This window comes from Callospermophilus lateralis, chromosome 15 (assembly GCF_048772815.1).
Source record: "Callospermophilus lateralis isolate mCalLat2 chromosome 15, mCalLat2.hap1, whole genome shotgun sequence".
Classification (NCBI taxonomy): Eukaryota; Metazoa; Chordata; class Mammalia; order Rodentia; family Sciuridae; genus Callospermophilus; species Callospermophilus lateralis.
In genome coordinates this window covers 68,529,557-68,544,370 of record NC_135319.1, presented here as the reverse complement: position 1 = coordinate 68,544,370, position 14,814 = coordinate 68,529,557, and the positions used below count along the sequence as shown (strand labels likewise).

Here is a 14,814-nt window from a genome sequence, read left to right as displayed (position 1 = left end):
CTACAGTTTACTCCCAAAACCATCTCCTGCAAAACAGTTTTCATAGTTTACTAAAACCATGTTGTTTTTTACTGGTCTTACAGGTCTGAACCAAAGAATAAATCTTTATTTAATGAAGCACAGGTGATATTTCTGACAGGACAGACATTTTGTCACTCCCTCCCCAGACTGACATATAAAACTTATTGTTGATAGATTCTATTGCCATTTTTCTTGATGTGTTGCTTAACTAGATTATATTTTCAGGCTTCCGTGTACAAGATTTGCAGAGAAATGTATGATGATGGAGTGGGTTTGCCTTTTCAAAGTCAACCTGACCTTATTGGAGACAAGTATGTGGTGACTTTTTGGATTTGGGAGTAGACATTTTATGATCAGGTTTATCTGTTGAGGGGAGGTAATGACTGGAAAATTTTTTTTTAATTTAGTTTTAGTAAAATCTGAAAATCAGTATGTGTGAGTTTCTATTTGCTTTTATACCAAATATAGTTTCTAGAAATAAGATCATTCAAGTACATTCTGAATTTTGTATTAGTCACGTAACAAGCTCACTCTGTCCTCTTTCCTTCTGAGCAGGTTAGTAGGAGGACTGCTTTCCCTCAGCCTGGATTACTGTTTTGTCCTAGAAGATGAAGATGGTATATGTGGTTATGCCTTGGGCACTGTAGATGTGACCCCCTTCATTAAAAAATGTAAAATTTCCTGGATTCCATTCATGCAAGAGAAGTACACAAAACCAAATGGTGACAAAGAACTCTCAGAGGCTGAGGTAATGTATTGTTTAGAATTATACTATGGTGATAGTTGATATACTAGGGATTGTACCCGGTGTGTCATGCATGTGCTACTGAGCATTCTTTCCCTATTCCACACCCCTTGTGTTTGTGTATGTTTCCTGGGAATTGAACTCAGGGCCTCATGCATGTTAGACGAGCACTCTACCACTGAGCCACATTCCCAGCCCCACATCCCCTTTTTTTTTTGCAACAAGATCTTGCTAAGTTTCCTAGGCTGATCTTGAACTTGGGATCCTCTTGCCTAGCCTCCTGAGTCACTGGGATTATGGGTATGCACCATTGTGCCGGGCTTGTTTTATTTTTTCCATAAAATATAAAAGTAAGCCTGGTGTGGTGGCTCCTAAAACTCAGTGGTACAGTACTCCAGGGGGTTCAATCTCCAGAACTGTGCCTGAGTGAATGAAGGAATGAGTTATAAAATCTCAGTAGTCTTCAAGTTAATTTCTTACAGAAGAGAAGTATTAGTACTTTTTAAAAAATTTAAACAAGAAGTTTAAACAAGATGCTAGCTTTGGGAAAACTAAGATTTTTTTTGTTTGTTTGTTTTTAGTATAATATATCTATCTACTTAGATTGCTCTATATGTAAAATTGCCATTGGCTTAAAAATGATATATGAGGGGCTGGGCTCAGCGGTAGGGTGCTCACCTAGCACGTGTGAGGTCCTGGGTTCCATCCTCAGCACCACATTAAAAATATATATATAAGTAAAGGGATTGTGTCCAACTACAACTAAAAAATATTTTAAAAAATAAAGAATACATTTGATTAAGATTTTTTTTTAATGATATATGAAAAACAAAAGTTCTCCCATCATGCAAAGTATAAAAGATTTTTATGTTTTTGTTGTTTGAGCAAAACAACTTACTGGAATTTAAAGACGAGCTAAATGTGAGCCTACCAGTAATGGAGAAAGGGTTTATTTTCATAAAACCAATATTTTTTCCCATCCGATCTCCATTTGAGGTCAATCAAAATATACCATTGGCAATTTACTTGAGCACACCATTGCATTTTACACAGGCATACTATTGGCAGTGTGCTTGTGTACATATTATCAATTAGCTTATGTAAAATAGGGAATGGGGCCAGATGCAGTGGTGCATGCCTGTAATCCCAGGAACTCAGAAAGATAAGGCAGAGTGATCTCATTTTGTGGGGGTGGGGGAAAGATAGGTGGAAGAAATAAATAAAAGAATAGATTCACTATAGAATGTGAGTGGAGTACAGTTTTCTGAGAGTGTATTACACACGGATGGCCCCAAAACTGATAATAGTCTGATTTTTTTGTTGTTGTTTTTTAACTTTAATGATACAAAAGCAATATACACTCAGTAGAAATAATACTTCAGTTTTGAACTTTGATCTTTTCCTAGCTACCAATAAACAGTTTGATATGCTATCATGAAGCTAGGCAGTAGCAGCAAGCCACAGGTTTTAATCACCTTATGAAGGATGGAAAACAACTGATACTTCAAAATGTATAGTCATCCATTAGTATCCACAGAGAATTGGTTCCAGGACTACCCCAACCATACCATACCCATAGGATACCAAAATCTGTTGATGCTTAAGCTCACTATATCGAATGGTGTTTTTAATGCATGTAATCCACATATATCCCTCCCATATACTGCCTAGTTAATGTGTGTGTGGCTTCCCCCCACCCTTGGCTTAAGTGAGTAGGGGGTATGGAAAATATAGCACATCAATGAATGAAGTGCTAAAATAACCCAAAGTACAAAATAGAAAAATGAATTTACAGGTAAGTACATTACTAGGATCAGAAAAAACAGACACCTAGTTTCCTCCCATACACTTCTAAATTGTCTCTACTTACTAATACCTAATGCAATGTAAATGCTATATTATTTAGGGAATAATAACAAGCGAAAAGATCTTACATACTCTGTACAGAAACCCACCCACTCCAAATTTTACATTTTGAGACCAGGTTTTACTGTGTTTCCCGGCCTGATGATGAACTTCAGTGATCAATCTCCTGCCTCCACCTTACAAGTAGCTGGGTGTGTGTGCCACCACACCAGGCACCCTAATTGGTGTGTGTGTGTGTGTAGCTGGGATAGAACCCCAGGGCCTTGTGCATGAGAGGCAAGCACTCTGCCAACTTGGCAAAAACTCCTTTGTGAGTTGCAATACTTTGAATTTATAGCCCCAAACTAGGGATTGAACCAGGGGGCTTTATCTGAGCTGTATCCTTTTTATTTTGAGAATGGGGTCTCACTAAGTTGCTGAGGCTGGTCTCAAACTTTTAATACTCCTGTCTCACCTCCTGAGTCACTGGGATTACAGGTGTGTACCATTTTAATTTTATTCACCACTTTTTCCACTAATTTCCTTTTTGTATTCCAGTTGGTGGTGCTAGGGATTGAACTCTGGGCTTTTGTTTGATGATAGGCAAGTGCTGTACCACTGAGCTATTCCCCCCAACTCCCTAGAAAGCTTTGAACATGAAAAATGCTTCAGCTGGAATCGAAAGCTAATTAATTCTGTGTGTGATAATTTTGTAATGTCTGGAAGAGTTACCAAATATTGTCATTTTCCTGTTGGTGAGCTCCAGGATATAGATACATAATTTTTTTTTTTTAAAGAGAGAGAGAGAGAAAGAAAGAATTTTTAATATTTATTATTTAGTTTTTGGCAGACACAACATCTTTGTTTGTATGTGGTGCTGAGGATCGAACCCGGGCCGCAAGCGTGCCAGGCGAGCGCACTACCGCTTGAGCCACATCCCCAGCCCTAGATACATAATGTTTTGAAGTTGGAAGTCAAAAGATTCTAATTTTTGCAGAAAATAATGTTGAGTTTCCACGAAGAACAGGAAGTGTTGCCAGAAACTTTCCTCGCCAATTTCCCTTCTCTGATCAAGATGGATATTCACAAAAAAGTAACTGACCCAAGTGTAGCCAAGAGTATGATGGCTTGCCTCCTGTCTTCACTGAAAGCTAATGGTGAGTACATATTTGTGGAGTTGGCATTGTTTGGGTAAGGGAATTTTAAAAAGGGAAAGAAGAAGTGAATTGTTAATCTGTACTCTCTTACTGTTTGGGGTGTGGGTGTGTGTGTGTGTGTGTGTGTGAGAGAGAGAGAGAGAGAGAGATGGGGTCTTTCTCACTATGTTGACCTGCAATTCTTGGGCTAAAGCAGTCTTCCTGCCTCAGCCTACAGAGTACCTGAGACTACAGCCACTTGCTATTATTTTTAACTCATGACTTATTTTCTGAATTATTAGTGTGTAGGAATTCCATGTATATTACTCATTGAAAAATACTACTCTTATTACTATGAACACTTATTTTGAGCCCCAATTAAAGGAGGAGTGAATCATAAGTAGTGGCTCAAAACTAATCTAAAAGAGAAAGTTCCTTTAGGAATTCAATTTTGGTAGTACTAGGGATCAGACCCCTTGTGCATGTTAGGCATGTATTCCACCACAGAAATACACTCAACCCTTTCTTTAAATTTTTGCTATAGGGTCTTATGGTATTGTCTAGGTTTGGTCTTATACTTAGAATCCTTCTGCCTCAGCCTTTCTAGTGGGATTTCAGGTGTGCATCACCATGTTTGACTCAGTCTTGAGGTTTCTTATACCTTGGTCCCTAAAAGATTTTGGGACAAGTTTCACTCACTGTTGAATATTATTATTAAGAATATTAGGGCATGGGGCTGTGGCTTAGTGGTAGAGCACTTGCCTAGCACGTGCGAGGCGCTGGGTTTGATCCTCAGCACAACATAAAAATAAATAAAGATATTTTTTGAAAAAAGAATTTTAAAGATTGTATGAAATTTAGGGACTGGTATAAACATGCTTATTATTTGTAGTAAATGCATTAATGATTATTTCTAATTTATATCCATAATTTTCTTCATAAGTGACTTATTTATGTTTTGGAATTTCATTTTTAGGCTCCCGGGGGGCTTTCTGTGAAGTGAGACCAGATGATAAAAGAATTCTGGAATTTTACAGCAAGTTAGGCTGTTTTGAAATTGCAAAAATGGAAGGATTTCCAAAGGATGTGGTTATACTTGGTCGGAGCCTGTGACACTGTTGGCACCATGAACTGTCTAAAACTCTTAACTCCACCTTGTGGTTGGTGGTTAGGGTCTTCATACAGTTCTGCGTCTGGAGCAGCAACATATCAGTCCATTTGAATTGAAAACAAAGACAACTTTGTAAAACTCACCCATCACACTTTCAGACTCCTTACTGGTTGGAAGAAGATAGTATACTGCTGCAAATTCTGTATGAAACAGAGATGTGGGGCCCTTCTTCTGGGTCTTGTGTCTTGTGTTAGGTGCCAAGACACCTTAGGTGGGCTTATAGGGAGGGTCTTCAATAAATGTAGTCAGCACTATTTTTCTGTATCCAGTGTTGCATTTCTCACCTAAGAGTAATCAAAATCACTTCTGGCATCCTCTTTGGTTTATTGAATGAAATGTCTCATTCTTTGGAGACATGCAGAGTTGAGAAAGATTTTAGTGGGTTTCAGAGCCTTCAGGGTTGATTTTCCAGGTGGGATAGTCGTGGCATTAGTTTAAGATGAATAAATGATTTCAATTTGGGGCAGTTTTTCTGCTTTTTGTAAAGCTATGGCCAATTGTCTCCTGTAGTAACCATTGGTTCAGGCATGTTGTACTTTGTAGGGACAAATGTGCAGTTGTTTGTGTAAAAGCCTAAAACTGACAAACTTGTAAATTTCTTTGTATATAAACTAGCTGTAACTTGACTATCCCTTTGTTTATTGTTTTTGGTAATTTCTTTTTTTTTTTTTTTTTTTTTTTAATGAAAAGGTGTTTAGGATGGCACTTTGAATTAGCAAATCAATGGAAGGTGAATTTTCCTTCCCCCCACCCCATAATAAGTTTTAAAGTGCCTCCCACTTAGGGCTAGGCCATAACCTTTTTGGGTACGAGAGCCTAATTTCTTAGATCTGTTGCAAAATGCAGTCACTTCTGGAAATTAATAACAGATCAGCATGTGAAATGTTCGTTTTGACATCTGTCAAATAGGGTAAGAAGACTGAATGGTTTTTGCCCTTAGATCAGTTCTTTAATCTCAAGACTTGTTACTACTGATTTAAATCAGTCATTAATTCTTGCATGATTTTATCTAATTTTTAAAAGAATGAGCACACTTTAACCAATGATTTATGGCTACCCCTGTTTTTCCTTTAATCACAGGTTCTGAAAGCTTCATGTATTTTAATTTAGAATTGGTGTTTTTAAGGGTTCTGTGCATGAGGCTGGCAGGTAATCTCTGCAGGACTCATTTTTTTCATCATGGCTGGCTGACTTCTCCGTAGATTCATAACAGTATTTTTGTTATCTTGCTTCCCAGCAGTTTTCCATCAGCTATTTAACTTTCAGCTGAATGAGGGGAGAGGGAGGGATAAAGAAGGAAACTTGAAACAGATTTGCCTTGGTAGATCTCCACTAGTGTGGGCTTTGAGTGAGTCTTAAAGCATTGTATGTAGTAGTATCTAGTGACTTCCAGTGGAGGCCCAAGTGTGTGCCCTGTGGGTGAGGAGGAAGTAAGTCTCTTTGTTCTTAGGGTAGAACTCTTTTAACTGATAAAATGTAATGTGTTGGCAAGCTGAAAACAAATTTGCATTTTTGAGGGCTGAGGTGAAGGTAAGATCCCTACTAAATATTAAGACAGTTGAATGTTAGTCTTCTCTTTGACATCTCAAGCACTCAAGCATTTTATCTGGAGGATTTTGGAGTTATCCTCATGGAATCAGGATTTTAAAACAAGTGCTTTTGGTTTTATCTTGGCTTTTAGTAATCCCTTTGGCTGGCCTCTGGTCACACGTGCTAACTGTGCAATAGATGTCCAGGTCTATACCTTCATCACTATAGGATCATAAAGTGCTCTGCTACCTTCCATGGTTATGAATATTTATTAAGGTTGGAATGACATTTCATTGATTGTTTAGATCACAACTCAGTTCCTGTAGAAAACGAACTGTAAAACTATCTGAAGACCATGCAAGAGGCTAAATAAAACTTGAAGTGAATGTGTGTGGTGTCTACTGCGTGCACCTGCTTCTGTCTGCCACTCCCCGCACCACCACCACACCACCACACTCCGAAATATAATGCCTTGCCTTAGAGCAGGGAGGCATACCGAACTTCTCTCCACAGCTCTTCCAAGTTTAGAGACTGGTTCTTAAAGGCAGCCCTCCCCTACTCCCATCTCCAGTAAAACTCTTCCTTCCAGATTTTCCTCAAGGCAAAAGTAACCTGCTCATATTCTCTAAAGTAACCGGATAGAAATGCAGTTTGAGATAGAAAAAGGAATTGCCACTCAGGAATCTAGGCAGGAGGATCAAGTTCAAGGCTAACCTCAGCTAGAGATTAGTTCCGTGTAGGGCACCCCTTGAGTTGAACCCCAGTTACAGAAGAAGGGAAGGGGATCCAAACAAAGTACAAGTATGTACCTGGGTTGAGAATTAGGAGCTCTTAAAAAGTGCGGATCCCGGGCTGGGGTTGAGCTGTCTAGTCCTCTGGTAGCAAGCATCCGCGTCCTGTCACCTAAAGTTTAAGGAAGATAGACCATCTGGATGGTGAATTGCAGCGTTTGGAAAGAATATGCAGAAGAGAAACAGGACGGAATGGTGAGCGGAAGTTCCTGGAGCTGAAACTTCCTTACGCCCTTCCAGAGTATTTTTATAAGAAGAGTGCCGCTCTGAATCCCATCTCTGCAGGAGGGGAAATAGAAAGTTTTTCAACGAAAGTTTACCCTGGGTCGGAAGGGAGACTATATATGGGACGATGAATCGGAGAGAATGGGCGCGCTCATGGCCGTGTAAGTTAGCAAAAACGTTAACTTTAAGGCTAAACCAATGCTTTTATGTGAAGTTACTTCCTCTGAAGTCCTGCCGGGTGCTAGCAGGAGCTGCGGTTTACAGAGCGAGGGGCAGGAGAAACCCTAGATCTGCAATCCGGGCGCCTTTCCTCTCCCTGAGAGGAGTGTCTTCTTTAATAGGCGGGGCCGGAACTGGCCAAGGGTGCCACGCTCCTTACGTGTTGGGGGCGGAGCTCCGAGACGGCCCTTGCAGCATGGCCGCCGGCACTGCCGCCGCTTTAGTTTATTTGAGTCAAGAGAGCCGATCCCGGGCTGGGGGTGTCGGGGGTCTTCGAGTCCCGGCCCCGGTTACGATGGACAGTTTCTTTTTCGGTATTGGGGAAAGGTGCTGAGGGTGGCCCTGGGGGAGGAAGAGGTAGGGATGAAGAACAGAAATGTGGATGGTTGCATGACGTGGATGTGGGCGGAAGGGATTCTCACTATTCGCGGCGGACAGGTGGGCCCTAGCACGCTAAAGCCGAAGCGGGCGCGGAGACCCCTGCCCCAGACGTGCTGGGTCAGGCCCAGGGTTTAGTTACCGAGGTTTTCTGAGGGGACGTCTGGTAGGCGTGTTAAATGGCCAATTAGTCCATGACTATGCATGATGGGTTAGCGAAACGCCACCGCACCCCACCGCTTCTGCACACAACACTCAAACTTACCACGATATCTCTTTCAGGCTGTGAGCTCTCTGGCCACACCCGCTCCTTCACTTTCAAGGTAGAGGAAGAGGATGATGCAGAGCACGTGCTGGCGTTGACCATGGTGAGGGGCGGTAGAGGGGGCTGGCAACCAGTGGATCTACCTAATTCCCTTGCTACTCCTTTATTAGGAGTCATAGACTGCTCCCCTGGTTCCCTGATATAGGGACCTTTGAGACCAGGCAAGTTCTAGGGTAGGTGCCTCTACTTGTGGTATCAACTTGTCTTGGGGAGATCCTGATACCCTGTATATCCTTCCCAGCTCTGCCTCACCGAGGGGGCCAAGGACGAGTGTAATGTAGTGGAAGTTGTGGCCCGAAACCATGACCACCAGGAGATTGCAGTTCCTGTGGCCAACCTCAAGTTGTCTTGCCAGCCCATGGTGAGTTCCCCAGCCATGTCTTGGGTTAGGTGGGGTGGGATGGGGATTGAGGACATCAGTGCTCATCTCAAAATGAGATGGGCTAGGAGTGGTCCTGGCTTTCATCCTTGTCTTCCTCCCAGCTCAGTCTAGATGACTTCCAGCTTCAACCACCTGTAACCTTCCGCCTGAAGTCGGGCTCTGGCCCTGTGCGAATCACTGGGCGGCACCAGATTGGTAAGAGGAGAGGCGGGCCCTCTTCTTTGCCTCCTATGGGCTCTGCATCCGCCCCTCCCCACACTCCAAATTCCTGCACCATTCAGCCTCATTTCCCAGTGTAGCTCAATCTGACCTGCATGCCTTCCCAAGCTATGTCCCCTGGCATGTTGTCCCCTCCATTCGCTGTCCCACTCAAACCTACCTAGTTCATGCAGCCTGTCCCATCTTTACCAGCTCAAGTGATGTGGACTCATTTAGTTTCTTCTCACCTAGTTTAGTGTTCCAGACTTCTTCCACCTAGACCATGAGGTCTGGGAGGCCAGCCTAGCACCAGAGTGTATGAACAAGTGACGTGGTATGACAGGGGTCTGTTTTTAACCTCCTCCTTATACAGCTTGTGTTTCTACCAGTTACTATAAGCAATGATGTTTCTGAGGAAGAGGAGAGTGAAGAAGAGGATAATGTAGAGGAGGAAGCTGAATTGTGCCCCATCCTTCCTGCCAAAAAGCAGGGGGGTAGGCGCTAGCCTTGGTGAGTAGGAAGGGAAGGCTGCCCAGAAGGTTCTGAGGGGGCAGGAGGAGCAAGTGAGAGCCTAGATGCTGACTGCTTATTTTTTGTTCTCAGGTAACTACCTGCTGCATCACCATGCACCATGTTCCTGGACAAGTTTCAAGAATTTTAAATGTTTCTTCTTCATTGAAGAGGAGAGTTTGGGGCATGGGTTGGGTAGAAGGGTCTTTGCTGGTGCTAGGAGAGAGGCATTCTCCTTAGGGTCCTGGTGTTCTGGTTCTGTACCATGTCTGGGGCTTCCCTTTCCTATAGGCATAAGGGGAATTTTGAACTTTTATGCTGACTCTATGTCCCCACCTGCCTGTGAGGATTAAAGGTTAGTATCTGAATCTCAGAACTACACATTTGTAACACTTTTTACATTTTTAGATAAAGATTGAAATAAAGTGGTGTGGGGTTTTTTGCAACTGCTTTGTGTGGCTTCTTCCCATGCCAGTGACATTTCCCTAGGGACCACCAGGTGGCACTGTGGCAGCACAAAGGGTGGCCCTGGGCCTGGGGTGGGGAGCTATGTGGGATCCTGCTATCCCCAGAACCCTGCGCCAGGACCATGTCTAGGTCTCAACTTCCTTGCCAAGAGGGATCTCCCAACAGCCAGCCCATTCCCAGCCTCTGCAGGTGGGGGAGGGCCATCACAGGAGGTTATCAACATCCAAACAAGGGGTCTGGGCCTCTGTCAGCACTCAGGCTGATGGGAAGGAGGGCTGATAAGCAGGCTTAAGCAGCCTGAGGAATGTGCATCCCTAGCCCCATGAGGGGACTCAGACCCAGAGAGGGCCTTTGAGGGTTGGGGTGGAGACTAGTCTTTGCTCCTCCTTCAGTTTTTCAGGCAGGTTGAGAAGGGCTGGCCCTTAGAAACCTGATTCCCAGGGCCAGATGGAGGGAACTAGCCAGATTGGGTGTCAGGGAAACCAGAATCCGGGTGGCCTGGCATATGGGGACAGAAAAGGGCCTCTGGGAATCATCCTCCTAGGCTAAGGGGTTCCTATCCTCCAGCACACCGCCGGGTGTAGGAATCTCTGGTGCCCAAACTCAGGTGGTTCTGGGCTTTGACTTTGTGCTAGGAGAGAAAAGGATGTACTTGTATGAGGGTGAAGATATATGTTACCAGCTCTGGGGTCAGCAGTTCAGCAGCTGTGTTGATGAGGGGGTGTCATTGCCCCACAAACAAACAAACAAAACATTACCTCTCCAGACAGCATGAGGCCAGACAAGCTGAGGATGGACAGAGAACAGGGCCTGAGGGGAGTCAGGCCTATTCCCACACCAGCTGCTGGGCTAGTGAATAGGCATGGGGAAGGGTTCCTCAGATAAGTAAAACAAGGGTGCTGTTATTAGGGCAGGTGAGATTGACTTTGAGGAAAGTTCCCACAATACAGAAAAGCAGCCCCTCTTCACATTCTTAAGAGACCCCCCCACACCACCACCACACACACACACACACCCCTGCTGTGTTGAATTAGGGATCCTGATTTCACCCTCCCTGCCTCAGGTTAAGAATAAAGGAAGCTGTCCTGTCTGTTGCTGTGATTAGGGTCTCAGCTCCCTTTTTCCATGGGGGATGACCTTATGAAGTGCTGCCACCCCAGTAGCCAGACTGGGGTCTGGTGAGAACTGGGAAAGTGGAACTGGTGCCCTCTGGTGGACAAGGTCGAAACTTTGTGGCGTACCCACTCCCCAAGCTGCCTCTATAGGTTCTAGGTGTGCAGCATGGTGCGGGCCCTATTAATCCTGTGGGCTGTCTGGGTAGCTGAATTTTAGGCTGAAGGCCAGAGAATAAATAACTAAGGCTTGCATGCATACATACATTCATTCATTCACTTGAAGTGCTTGTGCTAGACGAATTGGGCTGGGCGGCAACATTTCCTTCTTTCCCTTCCTCCTCTGGGCTCCAACCTCAAAGTCCTCAGCGGGTGCTTGATTGGAGACTGGCTGAGGGCAACACCAAGTCATTTCTTGGGGTGGAGGAAGCTTCCCAAGCTGACCCATCTACCCCCTGCTGTGATCCTGGTCCTGCTCCCCACCCCTGCAAGAACAGCTCATCACCCATTGTATTTCTCTCATGTTTTGCTGGTAGGTCTGGGGTGGAGAATGGGGAAGGGCTCTTAGCACGTTCCTGCCCTCAGTAGGGGCCCAATCCACATCCTCTTAGTCCAGGAATTTCCCCAGCCTGATCTGGTGCTGGGAATTGTTTTTTCTCCTGTTCCCCGCCTCTCGATTCCCTTTTTCTGTACCAGAGCGCTGAGGGTTAGGGGATGAAAATGGGAAAATGTACCTGCGTTTGCAGACCGCTGAAAGGCCAGCCCTGTATTTGGGGAGCAAAGGTGTGCCACTCCTAGAGGACTAGCTAAGCCTCCCAGGGGACTTGTAAAGCACAAGACACTGTCTCAGTGATTTGCATTTGAATCTTTGGCACTTTGAAAGGCAGGCTCTGGAGGCACGCATCTCAGTCTCAGCGAGAGGCAGTCCAGGCCGCCCACACGACTGGTGTGATAGGGCCCTGGAGCCAGTCGCAGGGCAAGGGGTGCATTTGGGTACTGAAGAGGACGAAGAAAACAGGTTGTGGAGAGGAGTCATTCGTGTTGGCAAAGAGTGTGTTTGTGTTTTCAGGAGAGGGAGTGTGTGAGCCTGTGTGAGAGAGCATGCTCACGCTCATGTGTGTGTGTTTTTGTTTGCAGAGTGTGGGGGCTGCGGGGAAAGGTGACCAGGCTGTCACTCAGCGATCAGGTTGACAGGCACTCCCTCATCTGGACCCGGGAGCTCTGATTGCAGATTCGAGGAAACAAAATAGCAATTGTAATTACGGGGCTTTGATAAGATAAAGGAAGGAGGGAGCTGGCTGGGAGGCCTGCAAGGAAGGGAGGGAGAGAGCGGCCTGCGGGGGCCCAGTGGAACATTTGCATCTGTCAGTCAAGGGGTGTGCCCCAGCCTAACAGGGTACCTGCTGCGGGAATGACCCTTCTGCCCCTGTCCCCAGAGACACAAACTTTCTGGGAGATGAGAGGAATCACCATGAATTGGATGCAAGAGAGTTTCCAAATGTAAAGGAATTTGGTCCTTCAACAGGAGGTAGGAGAGGTTAGGAGTGGTACTAAAACCTAACCTGGGACTCTCTAGGACCCAGGATGCCCATCTCCTCTAGGGGAGAAGAAAGAAGATAGGTGAAGATCACTGAGGTTCAGTCTAGCTTTCAGAACTTTCTGCAAGGTTGGGTACTGGTGTAGTTCAGCCATCAAGTTCTTGCCTAGTGTACTCAAGGCCCCAGGTTCCATACCCAGCACCACAAAAACAAATATCTTTCTGGGGTTTCCAAAATCTGGGCATAATGCTGATCTGAACCAGATGCTCTGCCTCCACTTCACGGAGGGCAGGTACTCAGAATGACTTTGGTTTTGACTCTAGGACAATGTACACACTACTAAGTGGGCTGGCTGCCATGACCCCAACCTGGATCCTGTTTGCTGCTTCCTGCTCTTTTCTCAGACTGAGTTCATAGTGGGAAGGAGGCATTTTCAGAAAATGCCATTTCCCTTGCTCCCTGTTTCTCCATTCATTCACTAATACATATGCATAAACACTTTTAAGGGCCTACTATGTACACAGAGTAGTATTAAGACTGATCAGACATCTCCCTTGCCTGCTCTGAGCAACACAGATAGGGAGGCAGACAAGAAGTCATGGTCCCTAGTGAAAGAAAAGGGCCAACCTGGGTTGTGGGCCTTAGAGCCCCATCTGATTTATTCACCCCCTAATGTGCCCACTTCCTAGTGAGATTTAGAGGAGAGAGTGCCTGCCAAGATCTTAGAAGATACAAGTGCTCAGTAAATGTTGGTGCTCATGATTATTTTCTATTGATGGGAGTGAGGAGGCAAGTCTCCTTGGGAAGTTGCCTATGGGCTGAAGTCTAAATGCTCAGCCAATTTCCTCATTATTCATTCATTCATGCAGTGAACACTAACTGCAGAACAACTCTGCCTAGCTCTGCCAGGAGCTTTCTTAGCTAGTAAGACATGGTCCTTGCCTTCGGATTTGTGGGAAAAAGAACTGAGTGAACAGACTCCTACATGGGAATAACAAGTGGGCTAGGGAAGCCTATTTCTCTGAGGAGGGATGAGGTATTAAAATGAACCTCTCTCTTTTCCGTTCTATATATTGCTCAGTGTTTGCATGTATGACTGGGAATGGGGAAATGTGGGACACAGAAAAAAAAGGTTATAGGCAGAACCTGGCTGTGCTTGGACAAGGGCCCACCTGCCTCCCTCTAGCCTGATGGCCTCCTAGGACCACCCCAACCCCTCCAGCCCTACCCACAGGGTCTTGGAGGGCCAGTGGGGAGGAGGCTGTGGATAAAGACAGCAGCTGGGTAGGAGATCAATGGCTCCACCTGCTCCTCAGGGCACCTCTGCCCACCCAGGCTGCTCCCACAGAAACAGAATGGTGGCTCAGGGTTTTCAGAAGTCCCAGGAGGGAAGCAATGAGGTGAGAAACTGGGAAAGGCTTAGACAAGTTTCTCTCTCTCTCTCTCTCTCTCTCTCACACACACACACACACACACACACACACACACACGACCCCTCAGTTGACACAAGACACCAGTCCTTGCCTAGTACACAAGTGTAAATACCTGCTAAATGAAATAATGGAACTTGAAGGAGGAAAGGGCTGGGTAGCCTTCATCTAAGTCCCTTTCCCCATGAAATGCTGCTGAGAATAGTCCTTTGCCCCCGGTGCCTGTTGAGTTTTAGGTGGGCTGGGAGTACTGCTGGGAACCTCTGGGATCCTCCTTCCATGTAGGTGTCTCCTGGTTCCTCTCAAGCTTCAGGCTGCTGGTGGTGGTGGGGTGATGGTGATAATGGGGTAGGGGAAGGCATTTCTCTCTCTAGGGCCTCCTTGGAGATTGAGAAAAACTGGCTGCATACACAGAAGAAAGATGGAAGAGCCAGGCCCCCAGTCACAGAAACACGTTCTTTTACTAGAGATGGGCACACAACCATTCATTCCGCTATTAGAGGCCTCTCCTAAAGAGCAAGCCTGGTCGCTGCACACAGTAGGTGACTTATTGACAAGACGTGAAGCCAGAGGTATAAGCAGACCAGGCTCATACGCACCGGGTAGTCCAGGAGGGCCAAGCCCAGGGCCTAGGAACCCCAACTAGGAGGCTGCCCTGGGCGCCCCCATCCCCGCGCATCCGTGCCCCAGGAGAGCACTAGGGGATAGTGGGAGGCGCCCACACTAGCCTCCCCCGCCCCTCTGGCGGGTCCCCAGACCCCTCCCCTAGTCCAGACCCCCAATCCCAGAC

The 14,814-nt window shown here is 45.5% G+C and overlaps 2 protein-coding genes across 4 annotated transcripts in view; both read left to right on the top strand.

The window, feature by feature from the left end:
• Oga (O-GlcNAcase) overlaps positions 1-5,591 on the top strand; it is a 28,330-nt gene extending 22,739 nt beyond the window's left edge. For both annotated transcript variants that reach the window (XM_076835218.1, XM_076835219.1), the window contains exons 13-16: positions 247-332; positions 577-769; positions 3,609-3,768; positions 4,724-5,591. In XM_076835218.1, the coding sequence (XP_076691333.1) occupies positions 247-332; positions 577-769; positions 3,609-3,768; positions 4,724-4,860 (576 nt within the window). In that variant the 3' untranslated portion in view covers positions 4,861-5,591. The remainder of the gene's footprint in view (positions 1-246; positions 333-576; positions 770-3,608; positions 3,769-4,723) is intronic.
• Positions 5,592-7,877: 2,286 nt separating this feature from the next.
• On the top strand, positions 7,878-9,922 carry Npm3 (nucleophosmin/nucleoplasmin 3). Of its 2 annotated transcripts, XM_076834787.1 has the most exons (6): positions 7,878-7,997; positions 8,344-8,429; positions 8,628-8,747; positions 8,870-8,963; positions 9,356-9,476; positions 9,570-9,922. In XM_076834787.1, exons 1-5 carry the CDS (start codon positions 7,880-7,882, stop codon positions 9,469-9,471), a joined length of 534 nt encoding a protein of 177 aa, XP_076690902.1. In that variant the 5' UTR covers positions 7,878-7,879; the 3' UTR covers positions 9,472-9,476; positions 9,570-9,922. The 2 variants fall into 2 exon arrangements, with proteins under 2 accessions (XP_076690902.1, XP_076690904.1); XM_076834789.1 differs by lacking the exon at positions 9,570-9,922 and having other exon boundaries at positions 9,340-9,448.
• The last annotated feature ends 4,892 nt before the right edge of the window (positions 9,923-14,814 follow it).

What these genes read in the sequence shown, in the direction of transcription:
- Npm3 (XM_076834787.1), top strand. Translation starts at nt 7,880, where the DNA reads ATGGCCGCCGGCACTGCCGCCGCTTTAGTTTATTTGAGTCAAGAGAGC. An exon ending in AGTTGTCTTGCCAGCCCATG is followed by an intron (nt 8,748 to 8,869) that starts GTGAGTTCCCCA and finishes TCTTCCTCCCAG; the next exon opens with CTCAGTCTAGATGACTTCCA. An exon ending in CACTGGGCGGCACCAGATTG is followed by an intron (nt 8,964 to 9,355) that starts GTAAGAGGAGAG and finishes TGTTTCTACCAG; the next exon opens with TTACTATAAGCAATGATGTT.